Source organism: Brassica rapa, chromosome A01 (assembly GCF_000309985.2).
Source record: "Brassica rapa cultivar Chiifu-401-42 chromosome A01, CAAS_Brap_v3.01, whole genome shotgun sequence".
NCBI lineage: Eukaryota > Viridiplantae > Streptophyta > Magnoliopsida > Brassicales > Brassicaceae > Brassica > Brassica rapa.
In genome coordinates, this window is record NC_024795.2 from 2,339,387 (window position 1) to 2,355,030 (window position 15,644).

Consider the following 15,644-nt stretch of genomic DNA (forward strand, 5'->3'; position numbering starts at 1 on the left):
TCTGTGTCAGGTACCTTACCAATCTCAAACTTGAGTGAACTTGAAAGAAGTTGAATTTGTTTGTCTGCAGGTTGTGGATACTCTAAATCTCACTGGATTAGACCGTGCTTAATTATGTTCAGCGATATCACTGGATTATGCAGGAATATGTCTTTCATTTGCAGCATCCATTGGGTTTTTGTTTAGACCGATCATCAGTTAAGAGTGTTTATGTATGTGACATTAATGATGGATAATGGTCACGTTTGTAAGAATTGTTTAAGAGTTGGATCCTTAACTTTTCATGTGTTTTGAAGGAAACATGGGATTCGAAATATCGAAATAATTCTTGGAGATAATAGCACACTTGAGCATAAAGAGACATATGACTGAGTATTCTCCATCAATGTTTGAGGTTAGGATTTGTTTTTAAACTAAACTTTATTACTCCCTCTGTTTCAAAATAGTTGATGTTTTGGATGAAGGCATAAGAATTAAGACATACATATTTTCCTAAAAAGTGACACTAAAAATATTAAATAAATCTAATCCAGCCAATCATTAAAAATACTATAAAACATTATTGGTCACACAGTTTTCAATGAACTTTAAACTAATTAAAAAATATCAAACATCGGTTTGACAAAAAAAAATATCAAACATCATATATTTTGAAACATCAATAACTCTTCAAAACATCATCTATTATGAAACGGAGGGAGTATTATGTTACATTTATCTGAAGTGATTGAGCTGTGATTTCATCAGGAGGAGATCAACTTACGGTTAGCTCTAACAAGCAAAGTTGAGCACTCTAGTTGGCCCCTTCAGCCATGACTATGAGAAGCTCATATTTTGTATTTAATGCATTGTTGTTATCACTTGGCCAATCAATTGATCATTTTATTCTATAAAAACTTTATATATGGCTTTCTTCTTCCCTAGTCTTCTTGTGTTTCTGCCTATTATTTTTGACTCGTCAATGAGTGATGAGAATATTCATCAGGACACAAGTAAAGCTGCCTCAGAGTTAAACAAACTGAAAAGCTTACGTCCTGAGTTAGGTCCGTTTGCATTTGTACGTGGACTTAACGACTAGGCCTAAATGTATTTTCTTTCGAGTATCTTTAATTCCCGATGTAGCTTTTTGGGCCGTCGAGCCTTTTATTGCATGTTGGTTGAGAAAAGTATAATAAAACTGTGGTTATTGATTAGTTGAGAAAAGAATAAACAAGTGTTAGTTTAATGATCGATGCTTGGAGCATGAACAAGTTAGCGATTAGAAAAGAGAGAACATGAGCTAGTTTTTTTTTTTTTTTTTAAGAAAAGGCTTTCAGAACATGAGCTAGTTTGCCTTTCGTATTACTTAATTAAAACTGGCTTAATAAATTATATAAAAGTAATTGTATATAATTTGATTGGTAAGCTGTCCATTAACAGAATATAACGTAGTCAACTAATCATAATGCTATGTATTTGGAGTTTTTTTATTCATTTGGAAAAAAAATCTTACTAATACTGCTGCAATAATCATAACTTATGATTCATAAGGCTGCAACTGGATTGTCCAAATTTAGAATGAAATAAGTTGAAATGCTATGTTCCATACATTCCAGTTTTTTTTACCATTTATCTTGAATAAAATAAAATGTTTATTCCATCGATTCCAAAAAGAATTAAACAAAATTCAAATAAATCATTCCACTATTATTTTGATCATGAATGAATGGAATAGATTTATTCCATGTTTTTTAATATTTCATTTCTTTCATTCCATTCCTTTTATTTCATTCCTTTTTATCCCACTAATTCCATTATACATTAACCAAAAGATCATGTGATTTTATCACGTTGTTTGTAGATTAGTATTTCATTAAATAAATTGATTTTATGAGAAATATGTTACTCAAAACTTGTAAAAGCTTACTTATAAATTTAATCCGTCATTACGTAGTACACGTAATTAACAATGCCTGGTGGGTTGAATTAAGAAATGTGAAAGCTGTGCCTATATGTATTTATCCGATTTTTTTTTTTGAACTTAAGTTATCCGATTTGTTGCTGCATTATATATTATTAAGATCGTAACAATTAACGAGGAAAAGACTCAAGAGAGAGAGAGAGAGAGAGAGAGAGAGAGAGAGAGTCATGGAGACGATTGTTAAGGTAGCTTATGACGCATCCGTGAAGACAGTTTTGACGTTGTTGGAGAAGAATCTGTTACCAGATGTTGTCATAAGGAGGCTGACGCGGCTGCTTCTCGCCGGTCGACTTCGTTCCGGTTACAAACCTACGGCGGAGCTGCAACTTTCCGATCTCCTCCGTTTCGTCAACTGTAAGTTACAACATACCTAGATTTTTTCGTCAGACAACATACCTAGCTGATCCTCTTGTTTTGGTATTAAGTTAAAAAAAAAAAATTTAGATTTTGTTTATTGAGTGATTGCGACGGTCTTGTACGAACTGGTTGGTGTTTGCTTTTGGGTTTTAATTTCGTCTGTCACCAGAAGACTTTAGTGGGCCACGGTACTAGGTTTGTTGTGAGTAATCTTTTTGTTTCATGTGTGTAAAAATGTATATATGAAAATATATTAAAAATCTCTTTGAAAATGTTATCTTTTTTTTTTATATTTTGAAACACGAAAATGTTATCTTTTATTGTTTGGATATTGTTGTTGAGAGATCCACTAACACAAATTTCTTCTTTTATAGATTTTTATACCTAGAAACTCTACAACTCAGTTTTATCTTGTTGACTGGATCTCCGTGATCTAAGCATACAAGACTACATCAAAGCCGTAGTTATATGATAGTTTTGTTGATGATAGAAAAATCTACAACTCAGTTTTATCTTGTTAACTGTCCACAAATATACAATCAAATATGGGCATAGATCGTTTGATATTTTAAAATTTGATACAATATTTTGTTTGTGTACGTAGTCTCCATGCAATCTTCAAAAAAAAATATCAATAAAAAAGTTTACATCTGAAAATTAGAACATTTTCATTTCAATTGAATACTTTCGCAAAATGTAACTTTTTGGTCAAACAAAACAATATTCTGCTATGTAAACCTAAATAAACATTCGAGGTCATGGACTCATGTTACCCTAATGTTTCATATATGACAGCTATAAAAGAGATGCCTATAGCTATCAATACCGAGAAGCCAAAGACACAACACTATGAATTACCAACGGCTTTCTTCGAACTTGTTCTTGGAAGAAACATGAAATACAGCTCTTGTTATTTCTCAAACGATTCAAGTAGCTTAGAAGATGCAGAGGAAGCAATGCTGGCTCTATATTGCCAAAGAGCTAAAGTGGAAGATGGACAAAGTGTTCTTGATGTCGGATGTGGCTGGGGATCTTTGTCCTTGTACATTGCCCGCAAGTACAGCAACTGCAAGATAACAGGTCTTTGCAACTCAAAAACACAGAAAGCATTCATCGATGAGAAATGCCGGTAATTATTTTCCACATTTCGCCCTAAGCCTTTCTCAAGTTCTATTAGATAAGTTCTTTTTTTCTTGAGCAAGTTCTATTAGATAAGGTAAGACTCTATTCATGCATGGTTCCTTATAACTTTTCATGTGTGCTTGAAGGAAACGTGGGATTCAAAATATTGAAATAATTGTTGGAGATATTAGCACTTTTGAGCATGAAGGGACATATGACCGAGTACTCTCCATCGAAATGTTTGAGGTTAATATATATTTTTTGGGTATAAACTTTATTATTATGTTATATTTATCTAAGTTGATTGTTTTTAGCATATGAAAAACTATGGAGAGCTTCTGAAGAAAATTGGAAGGTGGATGAAGGAAGATGCTCTTCTGTTTGTTCACCATTTCTGCCATAAGACATTTGCTTACCACTTTGAGGTATAATCTAATGTTAAAAAATTGGTTGATTATTCATTTACTTAACCATTATTTTCTTGAAAATAAAGTTATATATCTTTGTGGTTATGTTGATTCACTATAGGATGTGAATGATGATGACTGGATCACAAGACACTTCTTCAGTGGAGGAACAATGCCATCAGCGAATCTTCTCCTTTACTTCCAAGTAATATACATTGCATATATAGTCTCACTTTGTTGTCATCAAATGTAAACATATATGTCATTTATATATTCAGGAAGATGTTACAATTGTGGATCATTGGCTACTGAATGGAAATCATTATGCAAAGACCAGGTAAAAACTCTCAAAAGTTGTTGTAATAAAGCAATAAGAAGATTGTAATAATTACTTTATAATACAACATTGCAGTGAGGAGTGGCTGAAGAGAATGGACAAGGAGATAGTTGCAATAAAGGAGATAATGGAAATGACTTATGGGAAAGAGGAGGCAGTGAAGTGGATGGTTTACTGGAGAACCTTCTTCATAGCGGTTGCTGAGCTTTTCGGATACAGCAATGGAGAAGAGTGGATGGTTTCTCACTTCCTCTTCAAGAAGAAGTGATTCTATATCTTTCTTCTCTTAATAATCAGTTCTTGAATTCGTGAGTGCCAAATAAAGAATAAAGACATTCTCCTTCAACTTTGATTTCCTTCTAAGTAATAGATTCGTATGCTTTCCTATTTTTTTTTTAAAAAGTTGCTCAAGGGAACTGTTTCAAAGAGACAAATGTAATGGTGAAACATAAAGTATCATCGAACTGGATTCTTTTGAATCAGCTTTGCTTTGTTGGGTTCAGCTCACCATCGACCTCCAACATGCGAGTGAGAAGTTTACCATCTAGATTCTCCTGTTTGACACAGAAACAAACAATACTCAGTAAGAGAAGCTTATGGAATGGATTACACACAACATGAACAGAGCTGGGAGTTACCGAGAGACAGTGTCTGTACTTATCCCACTCAGCAACACACTCTTCTTTATCACATTGCCCTTTCACGAACTTCTCTGAATACCATCTTCACAGAATCAAATATAAAGGATGTAACTTTACGATCTCATACTACGAAGAGAAGATTCAACGGTCCAAAGTTCAAACTCTAAAAGATCAAAAGACAAAGATATCCCTCAGAAACTCACCTGTTGAAGCAGTTGTGGTAAGCGTTTCGCAAATCAGCACAGGGTGAAGTAGAGGAGCTAGCAGAAGTTGAATCCTTTTTCTTCAACAAGCCCATATTCAACAAGAGAGAGAAACCAAACAAGAGAAAGTCTTCAACTCTGTTCTGTCAAAATTATGTAATGACGCCTTGTGAATTGCCAAAGATCAAACAAACAGAATTAAAATAGAGACAAATCAAGAACAATACAAAAAAGCTTCAAGATGAAGAATTTCAATTCGCAGAAGCAGAGAAACGTTTTTGTTAAAATTTGAAATTTTTACCGTTTTGTCGGATCAGGACAGGAAGACACAATTTGATTCAGACCGGAACAAAAAAAAGTATGTCTGAAGAATAAATCTCAATTCGCTAAAAACCCGTAAACCTCAGATTCCATCCACGAGATTGTGAGCAGTAAGTACTTCTCTCTCGTTGAACCCGTTACTCAACCCCACACACACGACGACACCACGACGACGACGACGGAAGTTTCCGAGGAAGTGTGGGGAAACTCTAAAACCGACGTCGTTTTCGCTAAAAAGAAAACCTTAAAAGCCCAATAGCGTAACGTGGGCTTTTTACTTAAAAGCTACGTAACCGACGTCGTTTTCGCTAAAATAAAATAAACACGGTATTCAACGGTTAAGGCCCAATAGCGTATAGTGGGCTTTTTAACTTGTAAGTTACGTACATAAGGGAATCCAATCACGTGTAGTGATCATCATCATCTCGCGTGGCGTAACATAAAACACTTCCTTCACTGCAATTGTTTGCTTTTTTATTTTAAGGATACACACAACTCCTCGGATTAGAGAAAACAGCAAACCTCAAAAAGAAAAAAAAAAAGATGGATCAGTTCAAAGGTCAACCTCGCCTCCCTAAGTTCGCCGTCCCCAAGCGCTACGATCTCCGTCTCACTCCCGATCTCGTCGCGTGTACTTTCACCGGAACGGTAGCGATCGATCTGGATGTAGTCGCAGATACTCGTTTCATCGTCCTGAACGCAGCTGATCTCTCGTTCAACGATGCCTCTGTTTCCTTCACTCCTCATAACTCCTCTCAGGTCAACGCTCCGACCATTCTCTCTTTTGCTTTTTTGTTGTTGTTGTTGTTGTTGTAATAATGATGTGGATTCAGATTCCGACAATGTGATTAAGTGTTACTGTCTTGATGGTTTGGATAAGTACTCTCGATCTTGGCTATAGAAAGCTGTCTGTCTTCTCGGGTTTTGATTGAATTGTGAAAAGTGTTTGGCTTGTTGCTTGTTATGTTTCGTTTAATAAAAAAGATTGCTTTTTTATGTTTAAGCAGGCGCTTGCAGCTCCGAAAGTGTCACTTTTTGAAGAGGATGAGATTCTTGTGCTTGAGTTTGCTGAGAATCTTCCTCATGGAGTTGGAGTTTTACAAATGGCTTTCAGTGGAATACTCAGTGACAAGATGAAGGGTTTCTACAAAAGGTGCGTTTTTTTTTTGTTTTTATAAAAGTTAAGAAATTTACATAGATCATAAGGGTTTAGTCTTGTTTTCTCTTGGTTGTGTGCAGTACCTATGAACATAACGGTGAGAAGAAGAACATGGCCGTTACTCAGTTTGAACCAGCTGATGCTAGGAGATGCTTCCCCTGCTGGGATGAACCTGCTTGCAAGGTTTTTTTTTTTTTTAACCTTTCTTCCTCTTTGCCTCCACTTTTATCAGCATGAAGAGCGTATTGTTTTTGTTTTCACAACAGGCTACCTTTAAGATAACACTGGAGGTGCCTTCTGATTTAGTGGCTCTCTCCAACATGCCCGTTGTGGATGAGAAAGTTAATGGCAACGTGAAGGTTGTCTCTTATCAAGAGTCACCGATTATGTCTACATACTTGGTGGCGATTGTTGTTGGTTTGTTTGACTACGTGGAAGATCACACATCCGATGGTAAGAATTCATTTTTATTAGTACTTATTATCTCTTGTCTAGTCAAACCTCTAAATCAAAGTGTCTATCATTTGCTCAGGGATCAAAGTCAGAGTGTACTGTCAAGTGGGCAAAGCCGACCAAGGCAAGTTTGCATTACATGTTGGTGCAAAGACCTTGGATCTGTTCAAAGAGTAGGTTTTGAAACTACATCTGCTTGCGTAAATCATATTCGTTTCAAAATGACACCAACCATTCTTGTAGGTATTTTGCTGTGCCGTATCCCCTTCCCAAAATCGATATGATTGCGATTCCGGATTTTGCTGCTGGAGCCATGGAGAATTACGGTTTAGTTACATACCGTGAAACAGCTCTTCTCTATGATGAGCAACATTCAGCAGCTTCTAACAAACAAAGGGTACTGTAAACATGTCTTTTGATTCTCTAGAGGAGATTTTCTTGTGCTTTTATATCTAAAGCAGTTAATTTGCTGCTGCTAGGTTGCGACTGTAGTTGCCCATGAACTGGCCCACCAGTGGTTTGGCAATCTCGTCACTATGGAGTGGTGGACTCATCTATGGCTGAACGAGGGTTTTGCTACTTGGGTACGTTGCTAACTCTAGGTCTTTGTATTAACAATGATTTTGGGTTTTGCTGTGAAATTTATTGTTACTTTTTAATCTATTTCAGGTCAGCTACTTGGCTACTGATAGTCTGTTCCCTGAGTGGAAAATCTGGACCCAGTTTTTAGATGAATCTACAGAGGGTCTAAGGCTAGATGGGCTTGAGGAGTCTCACCCGATAGAGGTAACCAAAATAAGTATATATGTTATTAAGTGTGACACTTATTCTGAGAAATGTTGTCAATATATGTCTCATGAAAGCTTAGAACCTATTACCTAATTATCATGAATCTTAACTTTTTCAGGTGGAGGTTAATCATGCTTCTGAAATTGATGAAATATTTGATGCTATAAGCTACAGGAAGGGTGCATCTGTCATCCGCATGCTTCAAAGCTATCTTGGTGCTGAAGTTTTTCAGGTTCTGCTCTTTCTTATTTTCTTTTATATCTCATATTATGCATGGAAAATATGGTGGCATCTTACCCTATTTATATGGTTTTGGTAAGCAGAAGTCGCTTGCTGCATACGTTAAACGTCATGCTTACTCAAACGCGAAGACAGAAGACTTGTGGACCGCTTTGGAAGAGGGTTCAGGAGAGCCTGTGAACAAGCTTATGAGTTCCTGGACAAAGCAAATGGGATATCCTGTTGTCTCAGCCAAACTAAAAGATGGCAAACTGGAACTTGAGCAGGTTCGTAAACTTATTTTTTCACTTGCTGGATGTCTTAGTTATACCCTTTTTACCTGCCATTTTGGGAACTAACTAAATTCATTTTTTAAATTACAGTCTCGTTTCTTGTCAAGCGGTTCTCCTGGGGAAGGACAATGGATTGTGCCAGTAACCTTGTGCTGTGGTTCATATGACGTGCGCAAAAACTTCTTGTTGGAATCCAAATCTGGAGCGTATGATATAAAGGAGTTATTGGGCTGTTCCGTTGGTGATGGGACATGCTCTTGGATAAAAATCAATGTCGATCAGGCTGGGTTCTATAGGGTGAAATATGATGACACCCTCGCGGCTGGACTCAGGAAAGCAACAGAGAGCCAAAGCTTGACTGCTATTGATAGATATGGTAATTGAACCTTTGCAGAGTTTTAATTTTCTTGTTGACATATTGGAATCTCTTTGGAGATTATTGAAACACCGTTCTCTTTTCTTTAATAGGTATTTTGGATGATTCTTTTGCACTTTGTATGGCTCGTCAGCAATCTCTGGCCTCTTTGCTCACTTTGATTAGTGCTTACAAGAAGGAACTTGACTATACCGTGCTGTCAAACCTCATTGTTGTAAGGATCTTATTTTTTTTGTCTTTAATTTGGTTATGCTTTTGCATCTGGCTCTTACTCTTCCTCCATACAGATAAGCTACAAAGTTGTGAAGATTGCAGCAGATGTAAGTTTAGAACTGACGTCTGGGATTAAACAGTTTTTCATCGGCGTTTTCCAGCTTGCTGCTGGGTAAGTTGTTTTACCCATCTACAGAGTTTAGACTTATCAACAGCAAAAGATTATATTTAAAAATGAAAAAGGAAAATTATTGTTGATACAATGTTCATTGTTCTTACAGGAGACTTGGTTGGGACCCAAAACAAGGGGAGAGCCATCTAGATGCTATGCTGAGAGGGGAAGTCTTAACTGCACTTGCTGCGTTTGGGCATGATGAGACACTCAAGGAAGCAATTCGAAGATTTGATGCATTCTTAGCTGATAGGAACACTTCGCTTCTGCCTCCTGACCTTAGAAGGGTTTGTTTCTTATTACATTAACCCAATTACGCTTCCAAATGTGGATATTGTGAATCTTATAATTCTAATCTTTGTATTGGTTGTTTGTTTTGCAGGCTGCTTATGTTGCTGTAATGCAGAGAGCCAACAAGTCAGACAAATCTGGTTATGAGTCTCTGCTTAAGGTGTATAGGGAAACAGACCTGAGCCAAGAGAAAACACGAATCTTAGGTAACTGATCTCTCCAGAGAATAAACTAACAGAAGATTGTTATTCCAACTACTAATGTTTTCCTTTTGGTTTTGCAGGTTCTTTAGCATGTTGCCCAGACCCCAGTATAGTTCAAGATGTTCTTAACTTTGTATTGTCTGATGAGGTATATATATAGAGTTTAGATGTTCTTATCATTAGGCTTTGAACTATTAGATGTTGAAACGGGGTTTCTTGTCTCTCCAGGTGCGGAATCAAGATGCGGTTTATGGACTTTCTGGTGTAAGTTGGGAAGGACGTGAGGTAGCCTGGAAATGGCTACAGGAGAAGTGGGAGTACATTGAGAAGACATGGGGTTCTGGATTTCTCCTAACTCGCTTCATAAGTGCAGTTGTATCTCCGGTTAGTTCTTTTTTTTTCGTCTATGAACAGCTTTTGATCTTTCTGCTCGATCACTGATTCTCTTATGTCTTTATTGTCTCAGTTTGCGTCGTTTGAGAAGGCGAAAGAAGTGCAAGAGTATTTCATAACGAGATCGAAGCCTTCAATGGCCAGAACCTTGAAGCAGAGCATTGAAAAGGTTCATATTAATGCTAATTGGGTGGAGAGTATCAAAAAGGAAGACAATCTCACCCACCTCGTTGCTCAGCTCTCTTCAAACTAAATGTCTCAACTCTTTCGTGTTGGGTTATCTCCTGAATAAACTAAAGTATCTGTGACTATGCAAACCTTTGTTGTTTTTTCCTTCTCAACACAGAATTTGAAGTTTCTTTTTCAGACTTTGACTTCGCCATCAATAAAAGTTTCCTTTTGGATATCGTTTTGACTTGGGTGATTAGTGCCAGGGATATAGACAGTTTTGAAGATGATTAGCTGCCACTTTATTAGTTTTAGCTAAGCCATAAGAAGATGTGAAATGAACCATCTTTGTTAATGATTAACTGGCTCTAATGATGGATAATTGCCTAATTGGATACTAACAAAGAAAAAAAAACAGAACATGAATACTACATCAAACTCCTTGTATCCAAGTTCGGTTAGGAATCTGACTTGCAACAAAACTCAAATATACACTCTAAAAGTCCTCACTCCATGGTGGGTCTTCAAATTTAAGAAATAAAGTTTTGATTTTTTGATACACACAGAGAAAGGTAAAGAGAGTTATAAGTGTTGCAATAAAACTGCCACTAGAGAAGGCAACATTACTACAGCCAACCTGGGCAGCTTTTATATAACACAAAAGACTTTACTCAGATCCCTTTTCTTTCTTCTTCTAATACGCAGAATCATCAGGAAAAGGCTAACCATATTGTTAGTCTTCTTTTTGCTTCATTACTACTTTTGGTTATCTCAAATTACCATTGGATCATCCATCGATGTTACCATCTGAGGAGCCTCTGCTGCTTCCCCAGTTATCCTCTCTACAGGCATTACCTCAGCTGCACACAGTTTTGAGTATATCAAATTTCACTTTCCTTCTTCTTTTTTTTTGTGAATTTACACATAGACTATATACATGCATGCATATTTATGAGATTGTCGTTAAGCTCTATCTGTGAAAGAACCTTTCGGATTTGAACATGCAAAGAGGCAAACAAAAGAAGCATGGAATTTTCCAATGATTGAACACAACTCACCTGGTGATCGATCCAGAGACATAGTTCTTGCCATCTCTACAGAGTTGGAAAAGACATCAGTCAGATTCTTTCTAGTGTCTGATCAACAATAAATTCTCTAGCATCTCATTTACTTCTTTTTTTTGAAACACAGTATCTCATTTACTTAAAACAGATTATTAGGACGAGAAAAATGCTATGAGGTCTATAATGATTTAATAATAGTATGGGATTTTGGATGTACCAAGTGAATGACGCAACCCTTTCACGGCGTCAAAGTTCTTGTATGTATAGCCAACAAAGCTTAAATCCTTGGGAGCAAGATTCTGCACAAAATGGATAAAGGATATGTCATTCAAAACTGAAACATCTAATGAAAACAGGTTTCGTTACAGGCAAAAAAAAATATCTCAACCAACAGCATTTGATGATGCTTTCTTATATCCATCAGTTCAGCAGCAAACACTACTATGCTGTGTGGAGTATCAACATCCATCCACAGATCCTTGAATATAAAGTATACACTTAACAATAATACAAACCTTCCTAGAGGTGCCTGATTTAGTTCTTTCAGGTGCAGGAGAATTCACCTGAGATAGTATCAAAAATTTCAGTAAGCCCCTCACATTATCATAGAAAAATACTCAAAATTCACTTAAAAATATCCTAAAATGGATCAAAGAGTGGCTATTCTTCATCAGTTCACTAGCAACCAAATTCCTATCCCCTAGGTAATAGATAATATCAATTAACGCAAATGTGATTAAAGAGAAGCACTCCCATGAACTACAAATATCATCCAAATATTTGCTCGATAAGGCAGTATATATTAGCACCATTGTCACATGTATAAGTCGCATAACTGAAATTAACAGGTATAATTTGTGGAGTAACTGTAAGATATGAACCGCTCATATTTATGTAGAGCCTTAATAGTGCTATAAGTTATGATAGCTCATAAAGTAACACGAGGGAAATCTATTTACCCGGGAAAACATTTTTCAAATAATGAAAGATAGTGAAAAGGAAGAATTTATGGCATACTTCATCAAACTTCATAAAGTTTTGTGTATCCAGCTCGTCATTCACTTCCGGTTTGTAAGCAGCATCCATTTCATAGAGCTTTTCCCAAACAACATCTTTGAACCAGGGATGAACCTGATGCAAATTTAAGAGACAAGTAAAGAAAAATGTCGACGCTTATGGCTTATCACAAGTACTACTTAATATGCCCATGGACCATCCTTACCTTGATTTGCTGGGCTCCTCCTCCAGTGCCAAGTCTATGGTCCACGTTGCACAGCAACCTACAGATAAGATCTTTTGCCTCGCGTGACAGCTTAGCATCCTCGGGAAATTGCAAATGATTTCTCCAATTGACAATCTAGCAGGAAGAAATAAGACTTCATAAATATGATCACTGATCCATACAAACACAAAATGTCTAGTTTTCTTTTCTGCATCTACAACAAGCGAGCTAAACAAAATTTTACCACTAATCAATGCATAGTTAACAAAAAATATATGAAATAATTATAATAAGATTTTAACATTTTGCTAACTCGGACGCACATAAAGTTTGAGTAGGAAACCAGTCAAATTCTTTACTGTCAACTGTTTATAACTTTGCATAGAGAAAATCACTGGATAGTGAACATAACAGCAGAACGCAATATACCTTTCTGCATGTCGATAAGGGGTCATCTGCATAAAAAGGAGGATACCCAACGAGCATTTCGTACATAATTGCACCTAATGACCACCTGAGAGACAAGAAAGATATTTCAAAGGTAAATAAACTTCACGCCAGGAGATTATTGAGAAACTGCGGAATGAGAAATGAGAAAATCTATCAATTCGGTACAACACTGTATCATGGTTGCTACTTGTTCGCGCACAAAAATTTAAACAGCTATAGCACTATCAAACGAGGATGAGGCATGCACCTCCGATGTAACAGACCACTCTGAAAATGGAAATAAAAATATACAAAACAACTAACCAGTCACATTCCATGCCATATCCTTTCTTCAGTAAAACTTCAGGAGCAATATAGTCGGGTGTTCCCACAGTCGAAAATGCCTTCAAGAAAAGAGAAACCAATCAGAGAACAATATCGCCAGTTGATGCCATGCATATTTATCAACGGACAGTAGAGGTGATGAAAGTTTAAAATGTGTTCTCATCCAATATGAAGAATACTCATGTTTAGTGTTCACTATTCCCCAATTCGGATGTCTATCTAACATGCTCAGCCAGGTCATATTTGGTATATTCAGGAATCAGAGCAATATGGAAAATACAGAGGAAATTTTTCTACTCCAACAAAAAAAACATACTAGTGTTCTGCGATTCATCTGCCAATGCTGAAGTTGTTCCTGGGGACTGCGCCAGCTTCTTTTGTTATCAGTGTCGGGAAAACATCCATCAACATCCATAGGTTCTGTAACAGCTTCATCATCGGTGGCCCTATTCTCCTGAATAGATGGCAAAGTTCTACAATCAAGAGGCTTACAAAGCCCAAAGTCCGAGAGTTTCATGTGTCCATCTTTGTCCAAAAGAAGGTTGTCAGGTTTGATATCCCTGCAAAAAGAGTAGAAAGACAGGTCAAATGATGTACGAAAGTACCACTGTTTGCACCAAAAGCTTCCAAACTAAGATAATTTCCAAAATCCACCTGTGAATATAGTTGTATCTGTGTATGGACTCAATGGCCAGTACACTTTGAGCAATATAAAATCTTGCAACATCTTCCCGCAATGTATCCTCCCTCATGAGCAAAGTCATCATATCACCACCAGGAAGGTACTCCATAATCAGGTATAAATACTCGGCATCCTGAAATGAATAGTAGAGTTTCACTATATAATGGCTTGCAACCTCGGCCAGCAGATTCCTCTCTGCTCTGACATGTTCCACCTGCAAAATGTATATTTATTTAATCAGATACTACGAAGAGAAAGACCATAAACATAGTTAATTTTCTCTGTAGACGAGAATACAGTATAACTAGTATGCTTGTCATTTGAGAGTGGCACACTTCCAACTATTTACGAGTTTTTACCTGTCCTTTCATGACCATTTCAGACTTCTTTAACTTCTTCATAGCATAAATATTTCCGGACTTCTTCTCCCGACACAAGCGAACCTGAAAGTCAGATTAAGTTATTTATGAGATTAGACGCACCATAATCACTACGAAAACAAAACTGCATCCCCGGTTATAGTGTTTATATTTTGAACTGCAAGAATGTGTAATGAAATTAAAGGCACAGGCAGTATAGCTCGTTGTACAAACCTCACCAAAAGCACCTCTTCCAATGATCGTCAAAAGCTCAAAGTCATCAACACTTATCTTGTTCCTTTTAAGCCTCATGAACTCAGTCTCTTTTCTCTCCAGATCTTTAATCATGTTGATCTGCTCCTCCTTTGGCACTCCAGAAGAAGCTAACTTCCTTTCCAAGATCCACCGTCTGCAAGAAATCAAACAATGTCACTTTCTTTCTGATCAATCATAGTAGTGAAGAGAACATGAACTTTAACAAGCTTCTTCAAATCTCAAATTCGTTAACCACTGTTAAAATCACGAATCACTAACAGATACAGATACTTAGTTGCTTCACAAAGCAAAGAAGCCACAGAACTTAACCAGATTCCTCTTCCCTATCCACCAATGAGTACAACAGAGTTAACCACCATGATTATCATCAAATACGAGAGACTAATCAAAGCTCACGCAACTAATTTCGCCCTAACTAGTCTCTCCAAAAAAACGATATTCCAAATCTCAAATCTCTCACTCAACGAAAGAGACGATTTATAATACCTCTCTTTCCTCTCCTGAATGTTCTTATTCTGAGCTTTGTAGTGATTCTCGATGTACTGCTTAGCTGCCGCCACTTTCTCCATGGTCAAGCTCGATCCCAGCACCTCCTCGTCCGTACCGTTCTCTTCCTCCTGTATATCCTCCATCTCCTTCCTCTCTCTCTCTCTCTCTCTCGACGTGAATGGCTATGGGAAAGCACCTCTCTCTCTCTCTCTCTCTCTCTCTCTCTCTCTCAGCACTCTGGAAATTCTTAAAGAGAGATGACGATCGTGATTTTACAATCTTACCCTTGGAAGCCGAGCCTCTGACCGACACGTGTCGACATTATATTTAAAACGGCACTCTGTATACGGGAAAGATATACGTATGATTTACAGCCTAATCTCAGTAGATTTGTTTCCTAAATTTTCTTTATTTGTTTTTTTTTTTGTCATCTATTATGTCACTAATAGCTTTATTTGATGGGTTACCAGATAAAGTATAAAGTTTATTTGTAATTTCCAGATATGTTTAGTTGGAGAGAGAGAGAGAGTGTGTGTATCGCTGTCAAGGGCGTAATTGGAATTTGAGGTTTGTTTCAATAAGTTTTTTTTATACAACGAAGCTGAAGATTTTAGCTTCGTGATTGGATCGTGGTTTTCACACGCGCATAGGATTCGATGGGCTCTGTGAAGCTTGTGATAGTATTAAGTATTTAATTATTG

General features: G+C 36.9%; 4 protein-coding genes across 6 annotated transcripts; 2 read left to right on the plus strand and 2 right to left on the minus strand.

Annotated features, from left to right (window-relative positions):
* The first annotated feature begins 186 nt into the window (after positions 1-186).
* Positions 187-4,568, plus strand: LOC103850068 ((S)-coclaurine N-methyltransferase). Its single transcript, XM_009126777.3, has 7 exons — positions 187-2,314; positions 3,113-3,446; positions 3,586-3,685; positions 3,754-3,864; positions 3,968-4,051; positions 4,125-4,183; positions 4,259-4,568. The coding sequence occupies exons 1-7, from the start codon at positions 2,128-2,130 to the stop codon at positions 4,449-4,451; spliced, it is 1,068 nt and encodes a 355-aa protein (XP_009125025.2). The 5' UTR covers positions 187-2,127; the 3' UTR covers positions 4,452-4,568.
* On the minus strand, positions 4,495-5,567 carry LOC103850045 (uncharacterized protein At4g33100). 3 transcript variants are annotated; one of them, XM_009126750.3, is made up of 4 exons: positions 5,329-5,567; positions 5,028-5,170; positions 4,822-4,906; positions 4,495-4,737 (listed from the first exon to the last, which is right to left on the minus strand). In XM_009126750.3, the coding sequence occupies exons 2-4, from the start codon at positions 5,120-5,122 to the stop codon at positions 4,663-4,665; spliced, it is 255 nt and encodes an 84-aa protein (XP_009124998.1). In that variant the 5' UTR covers positions 5,123-5,170; positions 5,329-5,567; the 3' UTR covers positions 4,495-4,662. The 3 variants fall into 3 exon arrangements, with proteins under 3 accessions (XP_009124998.1, XP_009125014.1, XP_009125006.1); XM_009126766.3 differs by having other exon boundaries at positions 5,028-5,165; positions 5,329-5,528; XM_009126758.3 differs by having other exon boundaries at positions 5,028-5,193; positions 5,329-5,528.
* Positions 5,568-5,777: 210 nt separating this feature from the next.
* On the plus strand, positions 5,778-10,317 carry LOC103850079 (aminopeptidase M1). The gene is made up of 18 exons (XM_033292429.1): positions 5,778-6,107; positions 6,356-6,501; positions 6,588-6,690; positions 6,774-6,960; positions 7,040-7,133; positions 7,204-7,357; positions 7,440-7,544; positions 7,630-7,746; positions 7,868-7,981; positions 8,073-8,255; positions 8,352-8,637; positions 8,730-8,851; positions 8,925-9,022; positions 9,132-9,309; positions 9,405-9,519; positions 9,597-9,664; positions 9,745-9,900; positions 9,983-10,317. The coding sequence occupies exons 1-18, from the start codon at positions 5,892-5,894 to the stop codon at positions 10,160-10,162; spliced, it is 2,622 nt and encodes an 873-aa protein (XP_033148320.1). The 5' UTR covers positions 5,778-5,891; the 3' UTR covers positions 10,163-10,317.
* A 250-nt stretch (positions 10,318-10,567) lies between these two features.
* Positions 10,568-15,193, minus strand: LOC103850090 (serine/threonine-protein kinase tricorner). Its single transcript, XM_009126800.3, has 13 exons — positions 14,941-15,193; positions 14,413-14,587; positions 14,179-14,262; positions 13,792-14,033; positions 13,454-13,697; positions 13,117-13,196; positions 12,793-12,877; positions 12,364-12,498; positions 12,159-12,272; positions 11,657-11,704; positions 11,359-11,440; positions 11,136-11,171; positions 10,568-10,937 (listed from the first exon to the last, which is right to left on the minus strand). The coding sequence occupies exons 1-13, from the start codon at positions 15,084-15,086 to the stop codon at positions 10,849-10,851; spliced, it is 1,560 nt and encodes a 519-aa protein (XP_009125048.1). The 5' UTR covers positions 15,087-15,193; the 3' UTR covers positions 10,568-10,848.
* Positions 15,194-15,644: the final 451 nt, after the last annotated feature.